Source organism: Bombus flavifrons, chromosome 7 (genome assembly GCF_040668555.2).
Source record: "Bombus flavifrons isolate JBK064 chromosome 7, iyBomFlav1_principal, whole genome shotgun sequence".
In the NCBI taxonomy this organism is placed as follows: Eukaryota; Metazoa; Arthropoda; class Insecta; order Hymenoptera; family Apidae; genus Bombus; species Bombus flavifrons.
The window spans coordinates 7,703,514-7,716,701 of record NC_138448.1 but is presented as its reverse complement, the minus strand read 5'-3'; the positions used below and the strand labels follow the sequence as shown (position 1 = coordinate 7,716,701).

Genomic DNA, 13,188 nt, shown 5'->3' with positions numbered 1-13,188 from the left:
ATCCAATATATCAACATCCTATTATATAAAAATAACGGTACGAATTTGTATGAATTCTTAAATGAAAAAATAAAATTTGTTATTAGAGGGAAGATTAGCATATTTCAAAGATAATATTTAACAAAATTTGCATTTATGTAATTTATTGAACACAATATTTCAATAAAAAGTATATAACGATTTTTATTAACAAAATTTTATTCTGGCAACATTTTAATCTCAAACATTATCAAATTATTACATCAGAAACATTATATAATTTGACCTAATATGACTTCTATCGGAGATAAAGCTCACTTTGTATGGTACAATTTTTATTCTGTTTAGCTGTTTCTACAACTTGTACATAGATTTGTAAATCATCCTCTTAACATGTTTATCTTTCATATTGCATTGTATAAAGTAGCAAATAATATTGGTGCTATTAATAAAGACTAAAAAATTTTCATTGCATATCATTCAAAATGCACAATCACTCTTCAGTAGTTTCAAATTGCTTCAAAACTATAATAATACAGAAGAGATCAATTAATTATAAACACGTCTCAATGTTGAAATAAATTATTCCATGTACAAAATGTTACATTTATCAATTGGAATTTATCACTTTTAATTTTATTTATTTGCACAATCACTAATACTTATCTATGAACTTTCTTATCTAATGCCAACATAGGTAATATTTTTACAAGTGTAATAAAATGTGCAACTGTATAGCCAAGGAGAGCACCTAAAACACATGGAATTGGCCAAGCTTGCCATGGTCGATCCCAGTCTAGTGGGATCACAATAGCACCCAACCATGTGCCTAAAAGAGTAGCTTGAATGTTTGTCTTTATAGCATCTACTAGAACATTGCCTTTCTGTGATTGTGCTCCTGTTATTATTTCTAGTGCACCATCCACTCCTAAATGCAAACTTGCAGGAACAAATGTAAGTGTAGTCAGTGTGGCAGTGAGCATAGTAGTTTCTTCATGATGCATGAATACTGGTGCACCAAACAATATGATTACAATGTAATATACAATGGATAAAAGGAAACCAGCTAACAGAAATTTGAAAATTTCTTTTAGATATCTAGACCAAGTTCTTCTAGCTCTTGAAGATGTCTTTAATTCAGTTTTTGTTATAAGCGTAGTTTCAGAGTGAAACATGGGAAACATCAATTTGATTACTTCTGCAAAAAGCAGAATCAATAGTACTGGAATGAATTTATACTTTCCCACATTATACAAATTATCATTTAACTTAAGTAATATCAGAATGCCAGGGAAGTAAATGCAAGTAAATGAACAATATGACAATAGCAACCTTTGACTCAATTTGTTTCCAACACTCATCTCCCTTATTTTCCTAACCTGTAATAGAAAATTGAAATGTATTCATGCTAAAAAAATTTTCAAAATATTTTAAGTATATTTAGTAATTACTGTTTACTTGATACAATATAAAATAATCCTTCCTAATTTAATATTCGATACAATGCTAGATATACCATATATAAGATATATAATAATATACTAGATATAAATATATCATTATATTTTGTTAGATTTTTTTAAATCTTTGAAAAGATCTAACGAGATTTTCATACATATTATCTTTTAATAAAATAGTACTATTAAGACGTACAAATAAATAAAAATTACGCACAATTTCAGCTTTTAATTGAATGGGAAAAAGTATATCACAATAAAAAAAAATATATTCACATGTACACAAGCATTAATAGATCAGCTGTTCCAAACGTTATACTAGTACGAAAGTGAATGCTCAAAATTTATGTGTAGTCACAATATTTCTTGTTTCTTGTTGTTCTTGTAATTATCATGGGAAAGAATAAACAAGCGCAACGAACCAAAAATAATGTAAAAGTAAGGGAAAATTTATATTAATTGAAAAGATTAATTTGTACAAAAACTTTATAGGTTAAGTTTTATTATTATAACAGTTTTTCTTAATCCAAAATTATTATATTTCTATAAAAAAAATTATATAGTAATAACAATTGTATAAAGTCATATCTTTTTAAAATAGTTATTTAATTTTAATCATTATATCAACATTTTTTAATTTGATACAATCCGTCAATGAAAATTTTGAATCATTATTACAAACATTTCAATATTATTGTTATTTATCATTTATAGCCATCAAATAGCAGCAGAAGTGCAGAACTTCTGGGCACTTCGATGCCAAATTTTGTTGGTTTCTCAGCTGTAAAGGATGGAGGATACGTACCTATATTACCAGGTTTAGCACTTTGCACTACAAATGAGGTTGAAATGAACAATGTTGATAATAATTTTCAAATAGTACTAAAAAAAATGAATAAGAAAGATTCAACAACAAAATGCAAGGTGACAAACAATTATCTTTATTATGTACAAAAATAAATATTGAAGACTAAAAATTTTTATTTTTGATATTTTTCAGGCATTAAAAGAATTTGCTATTTTGTGTAGAGATTCAGAAATTTCAGCTGTGGAGGGAATGTTACCATTCTGGCCACGATTATATTGTGCCTTAGCAATTGATATAGAACACAGAGTAAGAGAAACTGTACAGTTAGCACACGCAGCTGTTGTAAAACGTGTAGGCAGGGGTATAGCAATGTATTTGAAACAGCTAGCTGGAGCTTGGTTCACTTCTCAATATGATACATATCCTCCAGCTGCATCTGCTGCTAGTAATTCATTTAATGTAAGTGACTATAATTTATTAATAATAAAAACTTAAAACTACCAAAATTAATATCTACTTTAGTGTGAATATTTTTTACATATAGGATACATTTCCACCAAAAAAAGTTATTGATGCCATTGTGCATTGTCAACATGAGATCTTGACTTATATCTGTGATAATATTACTGTTCATAGTGCCCAGACTTTATCTATACAAAAGTATGTTTCTTATACAAATATATGTTTTTTAAAAAATGTAAGAGATGTAGATTATGAGACTTATTATGTTACAATTTATTATTAGGAACCTTACTACAGAGGAAATGGAATTAAAATATCAGTGTGTGCTAATATCTAGTTTATATGGATACAGTGTTTATTTGAAGAAAGTTCCTATCCAAAAAATTGAGGATATGATTGATATTCATAATAAAATTATAAACAGCAACAAATTTTGGAAGCTAGCTAAAAATGATTCTGTCCCAGTCAAAACAGCTTTCTTTAGTGTACTAACATCAATGATTGAGAATGCTAATCTATTACTGCAAAATGAAAAAAAAAGAACTGTAACAACTATCATGAATAATCTTGATGAAACAGAACCTGCATTGTTGACGGCTGTATGGGAATCTATGCTTAGTACTATAAACAAAATAGAGGTAAATGATTATTATCTATACTGCTTCTGACATCATGAGTTTACAATATTAAATGACATATTATCTTTTCAGGACTGGTACACTGTAGTAAATATTGAGAAACTAGTATTACCGGCCTTATGGCGTGTTTTACGAAGTGGACAATGTTGCGCTAGTATTGTTTATCCGAATTTATTACCCTTTATTAGTCAATTTCCAAAACTAAATGTTGATCCTCATTACTTGTATATATCTTTTTTCAACCATATGCGACAAAGGTATTTAATTAATCAATTGAATTAAGTGTCTTAATTATATTAAATTACGCAGCAATCATTAATTTTTTCCAGATTTTCCGTTAAAAATGTACAAATGAGCCGTTCTGAGATGCTTGCGGTGACGACATCGTTCACCGAATGTTTGCGTTATACAGTATTTTCAAATGTTAATAATCGAAACTTATGTAATGCTCTGCTCATTGAACAGGTTTTTATTTTATCCACTTATGTACTACCGTGATGATATCTACAAAAGGAATATTTATAACTAATTGATTAATTATTTCAGCTCATACCATCATTAGAAATGTGTTTGAAAGAAAATAGTCCAATGAAACAAATATTTTTTTGTGAAATTACTCATTTAATACGATATTGGAGTAAAAATCGGCACAATGATGATTATAAACTTTATTCTTGTTTGATACAAGAATTTTGGCGAAATCTTGATATATTGTTCACTTCACTTTTAAATGCCAACGAAAAATCCGAAACATTTGATACTCCAGATACAAATAATTCTCAAATAGAATTTCTAAACATATTAAGGATGGCCCCTGAGCAGGGTCGGAAAAATTTACAAGTGAAATTTTGTAATCCAGAGGAGAATGTAACGACTCAATCTCAAATACAAAATGTGGAAAATGATACCGATATTGAATTTGTTGCTGAGCTTAATAAGTTTGTCAGTTCCCTTTGCATAAAATATTTTAACCACATTATTGGAAAACGTGAAAAACAATATGTCACATACCTAAACAAACTATTAACTTGTTTTGAAAGCGATGAACTTTTTAAAAATTTATCCGACTTTCTTAAAACGCAAATTAATTTACTTAATTTCTGTAATGAAATTTTACAAAATTGGTTATTGGAACGATCAAAAGAAACTGAACATATAATAGAACTAATATTCAATCTTATGAAGTACATGGATCATTCTGAGAAAAACGAAATTTTAAAATCATTAATAGAGGTAAAAGATAAACATTGTTTTACGTGTTATTAAAAGGATATATATCACTGTACATTTTATTTGCTTTCAGTTTGACGATATTATAACTACAAAAAGTGTCATACAGTGCGCTTTATCTAAGAAACATAGAAATGATGTTATAGTACAGAAATGGTGTTCACAATCTAAGATTAGTAGTATATTGATAGAAGTAGCAAAGGAAATTGCTTCAAGCAATTATTCAAGTAAAAATCAGAATCTTATATTGTTATCTTTTGAACCTCTAGAGGATGGTAGTAAGTTCTTGATATTTATTTAATTTGATTGCATTTTGTTAGTACAATACAGATAAATATTACATATACATATATTTTTTTAGGTTTGCTAATAAAAGAAGAAGCGGTCAATGAAATTATATCTATACTTTGCAATTCATTCTATGAAATAGATGAGATGTGTCTGTTAGATTTCACTTATTTAATCTGTTGTATTGTTCCATTAGCATGCTCTCATAAGGGAACAACAGCAGGAGCAATACAAATATTAGGAACCCTTTTCGAATTGCGTTCACACAATTATTTCAATAATAATTCTGACTACTATCTGATAGATACGATGCGAGATGTATGGACGAAAGAACTTTTGAAAACAGTTCGAGAACTTTCACGATCTGAATTTATTAATTTGACTAAAATGTTTGCGACTTCTATGTGGAAAAAGATATATAATCGGTAAGAAAATATGTTCATTATTTATAAAGTATTTTAATCCACTTTTTATAATATTTTCATTATGTTCCAGAAATGAAGAATATGATAAAGAAATATTGGTTAACATAGCCGTTGATTTTCTTGAAACTATACTTGATAGTGGAATCTTCTATGCAGAAGAAATTATTTTAACATTTTTAACAGATTCTGATATCACAACATGGATAGCTGAAACAACTGGGATAATCATATATGGTGAAGTAATAACTGGTGAACTGCATGTGTCATCTCTTGATCAAAATATACAAATTCACCAGAAATGTATGTCTATTGATTTAACCAGTAATACAATAATGGATAATACTGAGAGTTGTTTAAAATGGGCATTGTTTAATATAAATTTATTAAATAATCTATGTTTGAGATCAATTAGTAAATGTAAAACAGAAGAATCCAGTACTGAAAAATTATTGATACACAATTTGAATTTACCAGGAGCTACAAATTTATTAATTACTGTTATATATTCGATTATTTTGGGCGAAATTTACTCCAAACATTACAAATCTGTAAGTATAGTTATAGCTTGTAATATAGGAACACTTAATTTCAATAAGAAAGGAATTAATATTTTACTGAATAATTATTTTCAGACCAAATGCTATGATAATGTAAATAAAACTTTAGTGACTGTACAAGATAGTTTTAAACAGTTGCAGATATATATTAATGAAGATACATTTAATGAAATTCGTGATTATATAACAATGTATGTATTTTGAATAAGTCTTTTTAATAAGAGAATTATTTTATAAAATATTACTCACTTTGATCATATTTGCAGGAATTTTTCGAAATACGGAAGTATGTTATCATATATAATATACTTTTGTTGTACAGAATTATGTCCTACCAAAGAACCTAAAGAATTATTTGAATGTTACAAAAGTAGTGACATATTTTCTTTAAATGCAGAAATAATGCTTCAAAGGCTACAGGTATTGCACTATTAATTTTAAAACTAATTTTTAATTCCATAGAATAACAGAAAATTTTATCTTAGATTCTATCTAAATTTGAAAATTTGGATAATATCTTGTATACATGGAAGACAGACGATAATGTTTCTGAATTAATACTGACAAGAACCATGTTGATTAAAGAAGAAGATATTTCGAAGTACTGTAGAATTGTGGAAAACAATCCTTCATTACCAGATGATTGGTAACATGTGTTTTATATCATAAATATCAAACTTTTAAAAATCAAAAATATATAACGCTTTTATGTTTCTTTTACAGTGAAATTTCTGAAATTTCCTGGGATAAATTAAATATACCTTTGGAACTTATAAGATTGTCAACAGAACTCGTAAAGAAAATTCCATCCAAATTAACATATAAACATTGGAATTTTATATTAATATCTATAGTCCTATGGCCGCTTTCTGTTACTAATTCAAAACAAAATATTAATAATTTTAAGGTGTGCATCTAATTATCTATATTGTCTGAAAATAATGTATATTATAAATTTGGCTTATTTTTATTTATATTGGTATCTACAGGTATCTACAATGATAGTAGCCATTTGTCAACTTTATCACGCAGTGCAAGATTTAATTAACAAGCATGAACAGGAAAAGATAAAAGTCATGTCACCAAAGATATTAGATGAATGGAGAAATGCTTTCGTCAGTGATGCACAAAGTGGAATTGTTCAATGTTGGATGCTTTATGCAGGTATATTTATGATTTAAATTTTAAATCATTGACTTTTTGTTTGCAATTTATAACTATATTTTGTGTTTCAGATTCGTATAATGAAAAAACAACAGCTTTGAAACCTGTCCTATTGTTGGATTACTTAGGAAAAGCTATAAAAATGGTGGATGGAAATGTAATTTTCAAAAGTTACATACCTCTCACAACAACTGTTGAGCTGGCATTGAAATTACTTCAGTCTCCCATAGCTAGTATACAATTAGGAGCATATCATATATTAAAGCACGCAGTACCAGAGCTTGTGCAACAAGACAAAGATACTGCTGAATTAGAAAATTTCGATGTAAATAGCCTGAACATTAAAAAAATGGAAAATGTACTTCAGAATACGCAAAATATCGTAAATATAATTCTAATGGATTTCAAGTAAGTTTTCAGTTATTTCTTTATTCACAGAAAACAAACTTTTAATTTATGATATTTTCCTAGATTATGTGATACTGTGAGTTGTACTATTCAACCATACACAGATTCTTATACTTATACTGTTGGATATTTATTATCATGGGCTATCATCCTAGAAATGTGTGCAAATGCTCATGGAGATTTACTATATCAATATGCAGAGATACTTAAGTAAATATGTTACTTATTTTCAATTGAAGATTCACTTTCAGAGATTTTATTAGTTCTAATTAATATTAAGGTTTCAATACTTATATATATGTGTTTTAGGGATAATTTTTTTCCTAATTTATTAAATAACATATTTCGATTAATGCCAGTGGAAGTGCTTCAAGACAATAAGAACAAGGGTGCTAAATTAATGGAAATTTTTTCTACTGAACCATCTCTAGATTTTTTCGGTAATAATATTTAAATTGCCTTTTGCTTTTGTTACATATAACTTTTGTTTTAATATTTATTCACTTATATCTCATAGAAAGTTGGACGGAATGGAGACTTGACCATATTGTATGTTGGTTATACACGAATAGTTTAAGACATTTACCAGTGTTAGTGAGACAATGGTGGAGTACTGCTGACAGTAGAGTCAGTGCCGCCGTGGATAAGATTACAACTCATTATGTTAGTCCTATGCTTTGTCAAGAGGAACTTCTCAACAATAAATTACAAAGTATCGAAAACATGCAAGTGAAGGTACATCCAACATTCCGCGAAGTGGTAGCTTTGTATCAAATGGATGATACAAAATTGGAACTTAATATTGTATTGTCACCTAATCATCCATTGGGACCAGTTACTGTTGAACCTGGACAACACGCGGGTGGTACAGTGAATTGGAGGAATTGTCACATGCAATTGTCCATATTTCTTACACATCAAGTAATAATTTATCAATATTAGTCAATTAAATTAATTAATTAATGTTTATAAGCATAAAACAATTAAGGAAATTTGTATTTTGTTTCCTTTTTATAGAATGGCTCCGTATGGGATGGGCTCACATTATGGAAAAGAAACTTAGACAAGAAGTTTGCTGGTGTAGAAGAATGTTGCATATGTTTCAGTATTTTTCATATAAACACATATCAAATACCAAAATTATCTTGTCATACATGTCGCAAGAAATTTCATACTGCATGCCTGGTAAGTTTTTAGTATCCTTAATATTTAAAAAATTTTGTATGATTAATGCCGAAATATTCACTTTGCTTTTCAGTATAAATGGTTTAGTACAAGTCAGAAGCCCACATGTCCGATTTGTAGGAATATATTTTAATCTATTATATCATTTATAAAAAATAATTTGTACTTCTGTGTAAGTAAATAAATTAATGTATGTACATAATAAAATTAATGAAAGAGATCTATTGTCAATCAATCGTATAACATTGTATAAATTTTCTGCCCAATGTAAATTATGTAGAAAACCAATAAGCTTAAATTTACAGCAAATGATTCAAAAAGTTAATTCCGATTAAATCAAGCTGCCTATACTTTTTAATGTGTTTCATTAATCAATTGAACGTCATTTAAAATTATAAAAATGTGTACATGAAATGTTTAATACTTCATCGAAAATTATTTAATATCGATAAGAAATTTCTACCTAAGATATGATTGATCAATATATGGTATTTTCCGCAAAGAACTGTTTCATACGGTTTAAAGAGAATGCAAATAATACAGAATGTGATAAGATTACAACTGCTTTTAATCAGGTGTAGGTAAAAGATAAGCATCACTCTTTTGGAAAATTCAATAGTATCAGGTTCAGAGATGCCAGGTAAGCTGTACTATAACTTTATACAAATCATGTCATTATATCATCTTGTTTCATTAATAGGCAATAATTGTATCTCAATACAGAGTATTTCATGTTTATCCCGCCAAATGTTGTCAGTATATTTTATAATTAAACATAAGAAGAAGGTGTTATATAAACATGGGTTCGTAAATAATTTATTACAAAATTATAACAAAAATACTAAAATTACAAGTGAACGGATTCGCACTCGATCGATTAGTTATGTTTACTGAAGTTCTTGTTCTTGTAAATACAAATAGCAAATCACTTACTACCCCATGTTTACATAAAATTTTTTTCTTGTTTTTAACTGTAGAATATGCTGACACCGTTTGGCAGGATAAAAATAAAACATCTTGTATATCTTCAACAGCATATTCTCTATTTAAGAAATTAAACATTTAAATTTTTCTACTAATCCTATATTTATCGCCAATAAATTGAAAGATATCCAAATTCTAATTCTACATTCATTGTCTACATGTAACAAAAATATTCACTCAGAAATTATGAACATTAAATAACGAAGAATAAAATAATTCCATTATAAATGCCGATATTTATCTTTTCTTTTTTTCATATTCAAATTTTTATTTTCATTTATACGTATGGGCGCCAGACACCTTTTATTTGTTCTTCTCTTATCACTTGGAAAATTGAATTCTAGGAAAGTCTTATCGAGAAATGACGATTGCTTGTAATATCGTATATGAATCATATTACGGTTACAGTCATACTATTTATATGCTCCTATCTATTTTATAATATAACTTTTGACGTTAAACTTATCTACACTATATTTAAGTACTTAAGAAAAAGATAAATTTATAGCTACGATAAGCAAACATCAGTTTTTTGTTACGCAACCGATGCAAGTCAAAAGAAAATATAATTATAGTTAAGAATATAAATTTGATAAAGAAAAATTATTGGTAAATTAAAAAAATTTCTTTCATCAAAGCCTATAGGTGGGTTAATCGAAGCGCAGGGCAAAATTTGCCGGAAACCGCGGTCACCGGAGGTCGTGACATAGATGGGTCAACCATCTACGTCGGCAGAGCTTTCCACGACGGTGACATGATTCCAGCGAAAGTAATCCCCGACAAAAATATCGCCTATGTCTGTCACAATGGCGAAGAACACCAGAAACATGACTTCGAAGTAAGTCAAACGCAAAACGCTACGCATCATTACATTCAAATCGTTCAGTCTGTTATAGACGACCATTCATTAATCACTAATAATTTAGAAGACTGAAAACTAAAATTAATTCCGGAAAATAAATTTATCTCGAGTGATCATCTTTAGAAAACATTAACAAAATGAGTTGAAGTTAACAAGGGAACTTGCTGTAGTCTCCAAACTTTTTAATGAAATTAAAAACATTCTTAATATTTTAAAATAATCCTTTATATGAAATTCAATTGAGAAATATATTAATATGACGTATTAACAATTATTTCTTTTACATTCTCCTCTATTTTCCGTTATCTTCAACTATCTTAACTTTTTATTCCGAGAGTCAGCGATTGGAGGAAATTAAAAACAGCGGGAAACTGAAATTCGGCCGAGTGATTTTAATAAATAATACATTTTTCCAATGACGAACCTAATCATCCGGTGTAACCATATAATCAACCTCTTTACACACACAAACACGGAATCGAGATTTTGTGTCAAGGTGAAGTCGTTTTGCGGCACGGGATTGGAATACGGTTTATACGATCTGCATCATCCTTTAGCTAGTTTGTGCGATTACAAATTACGCGGTTGCCTTGGATTTTGAAAAGCTAAAACTAACAATTCATTACTTGCGTTTCTCATGCAATCATCTTTCTTTCATTTAAATGGTTTACTACCTTACGTTTTTACTCGTCTGTCCGCGCAAGGCAAAACATCTCATGAATCATAACAGATTATTCAAACTCTTCATCAAATATTTTGCACTTCAGATAAGAAGTTATTTTGAATAATCGCCTAAGGAGCTTATTATCATCCAATCCATGAGGAAATATAAAATACTGTCAAAGTATTCAGATAATCGAGTCGCACAAAAATCAAGCTATAACTCCATCGAAGTTAATCGTTCGATTACTGAAAAATTACATTATTATGTACATTAATTATGTATATTCTGATATTTTATAACTGAGAAACTTTCGGAAAATAGAATTGATCAGCTGAACCTTTACACCACTCAATTATTGTATTTCCAATGTGATATTTAAATTTAACAATTGTACTTAGTGACTTATGAAAAAAGATTGTTCAGATAAGATTTTAATAAAATTAATTACCGATTTATTTTCTGTAGGTTTTGTGCAAAGGAGAATTCGAATGGGAGTTTTCCTCCAACGGAGCAATCCCAGGCGACGCGGTGATTGCAGGACAGACCTCCGATGGAGAACCTCTGTATGTTGGCCGTGTTCTCCATAATGGATCCCAAACAGTTGGCAAGGTCGGAGTTTACTGTTCCTATAACCGTACAGAAAATTTATATTCCTAATGTAACATTGATCTTAATTAAGATTGATCAGTGTCACGTAGAAAAGAAAAAGTACAAGAAAAAACATTACGCTAGATCTAATAGAACAAAATACCTTGAATTTGAAAGAACGTTTAAAAATGAGATTATTAATGAAAATATTGTTTCCTACAGGTTCAACCTAGCCATGGATGTTTATACATCCCCTTCGACGGCGAGGAATTGTCTTTCAAAGACTACGAAGTGCTCGTAATTCATTGAGTATAATAAAACTAAGGTTACCAGTTGTTATTAATGAGAATAACATTCTTTATATGATATACCACATAATATGCCATTTTTATTGAAATTGTACACACTAATCATCTCTCAAAATAAATAAATTTTTATCTGTTCTCTTTCTCAATCTTTGATCTGCTGTAAAATCTCTCTTATCCAAACCACACGAATTTGAAAATAATATAAAACTGAAATATAGTCGATAAAATAAGAATGGTGATTCTAATTATTTGTTGAATATCGTATCTAAATGTGAAGTAATTCATCCTGACTTATCGAAAGATATTAATCATCTTTAGGAATGAATTTAGGAAATGTAGCTCTTTTGGCGTCGTTAATGGAACGATTTTATGCGTTCAAGAATATTTGGTTGCAATGATGAACAATAATATTAACACAGACTATATATAGATATATTTCAGTCAATTTTTGTATAAACTTTAATGATATATTTAAACTTTTGATTCAGAAATTACATTTCACCAAAAAATTAAGTAAAGAATTGTATCTTTTTACAAATTTACACAGAATTTTGCAAGAAAGACTAATCTACGTTAAATAACCGACGGTCTTATTAACCGACTTAAACGTGCAGGATGAAAGGAAAGAACGAGATGACCGGATTCAGCTGGTCGCTCGATCATCGAGCCGGTCTGTTCCGAGATGAAGCGCGCGATGTCAGCGGACGTGCCGGAGAAACACGAAAACAACGGGTCTGTTACGACTCTGAATCGAATATTTTATAGCATTGCTTGAATTACGAGCATTACTCACTTGACGGCGTTATGACTATCGACTTAAGAGCCAGGGCCGTAACTTACACCTTTAATCCTGCCACGAGCCATTTTTACGTTTTTCAACCCTACAATTCCTATAAAACATCCCTTGAATATCTTATTTTAACTCTTTCGATTTAAACTTTTCTATTTTTCTTCCTTGCAGAAATTGATAATAATTAGACCGATAGTTTCAAAATGCGGACATGTAAGACTCGATAGCTTGAATAGGTTTATAGACAATGACTAGGTCACGCTGAAATAAAAGAAAATCTTTTGTCAAACTACCATTGTCTCTCCAAACAAATTTCTAAAGTAATTTAACAATTCATAAAGGAATCTCCAATTGTAGGTAGAAATAAAAACTTAGTGAGACATATGAACGG

At 29.0% G+C, this 13,188-nt stretch overlaps 3 protein-coding genes across 8 annotated transcripts; 2 read left to right on the top strand and 1 right to left on the bottom strand.

Annotated features, from left to right (window-relative positions):
• Positions 1–168: 168 nt before the first annotated feature.
• Positions 169–1,838, bottom strand: PIG-F (phosphatidylinositol glycan anchor biosynthesis class F). 6 transcript variants are annotated; one of them, XM_069117326.1, is made up of 2 exons: positions 1,713–1,838; positions 169–1,358 (listed from the first exon to the last, which is right to left on the bottom strand). In XM_069117326.1, the coding sequence occupies exon 2, from the start codon at positions 1,338–1,340 to the stop codon at positions 642–644; it is 699 nt and encodes a 232-aa protein (XP_068973427.1). In that variant the 5' UTR covers positions 1,341–1,358; positions 1,713–1,838; the 3' UTR covers positions 169–641. The 6 variants fall into 6 exon arrangements, with proteins under 6 accessions (XP_068973427.1, XP_068973425.1, XP_068973424.1 ...); XM_069117324.1 differs by having other exon boundaries at positions 1,633–1,748; XM_069117323.1 differs by lacking the exon at positions 1,713–1,838 and adding an exon at positions 1,431–1,556.
• Ltn1 (E3 ubiquitin-protein ligase listerin) lies at positions 1,744–8,837 on the top strand. The gene is made up of 22 exons (XM_069117338.1): positions 1,744–1,874; positions 2,151–2,360; positions 2,437–2,703; positions 2,789–2,904; positions 2,990–3,344; positions 3,417–3,601; positions 3,674–3,809; positions 3,891–4,577; positions 4,648–4,852; positions 4,936–5,287; positions 5,358–5,835; positions 5,920–6,035; positions 6,111–6,264; positions 6,330–6,490; positions 6,568–6,751; positions 6,834–7,008; positions 7,080–7,416; positions 7,480–7,626; positions 7,726–7,856; positions 7,934–8,337; positions 8,434–8,601; positions 8,675–8,837. The coding sequence occupies exons 1-22, from the start codon at positions 1,830–1,832 to the stop codon at positions 8,732–8,734; spliced, it is 5,073 nt and encodes a 1,690-aa protein (XP_068973439.1). The 5' UTR covers positions 1,744–1,829; the 3' UTR covers positions 8,735–8,837.
• Positions 8,838–9,097: 260 nt separating this feature from the next.
• On the top strand, positions 9,098–12,153 carry LOC138181929 (uncharacterized). The gene is made up of 4 exons (XM_069117337.1): positions 9,098–9,241; positions 10,224–10,423; positions 11,577–11,720; positions 11,922–12,153. Exons 1-4 carry the CDS (start codon positions 9,235–9,237, stop codon positions 12,006–12,008), a joined length of 438 nt encoding a protein of 145 aa, XP_068973438.1. The 5' UTR covers positions 9,098–9,234; the 3' UTR covers positions 12,009–12,153.
• The last annotated feature ends 1,035 nt before the right edge of the window (positions 12,154–13,188 follow it).

Bases quoted from the DNA above. Each gene is read 5' to 3' on its own strand.
- Ltn1 (XM_069117338.1), top strand. From the start codon at position 1,830: ATGGGAAAGAATAAACAAGCGCAACGAACCAAAAATAATGTAAAA. The intron at 2,704-2,788 runs GTAAGTGACTAT...TTTTACATATAG, and splicing joins CTGCTAGTAATTCATTTAAT to GATACATTTCCACCAAAAAA. The intron at 3,810-3,890 runs GTTTTTATTTTA...TAATTATTTCAG, and splicing joins ATGCTCTGCTCATTGAACAG to CTCATACCATCATTAGAAAT.
- LOC138181929 (XM_069117337.1), top strand. The intron at 10,424-11,576 runs GTAAGTCAAACG...TATTTTCTGTAG, and splicing joins ACCAGAAACATGACTTCGAA to GTTTTGTGCAAAGGAGAATT. The intron at 11,721-11,921 runs GTCGGAGTTTAC...TGTTTCCTACAG, and splicing joins GATCCCAAACAGTTGGCAAG to GTTCAACCTAGCCATGGATG.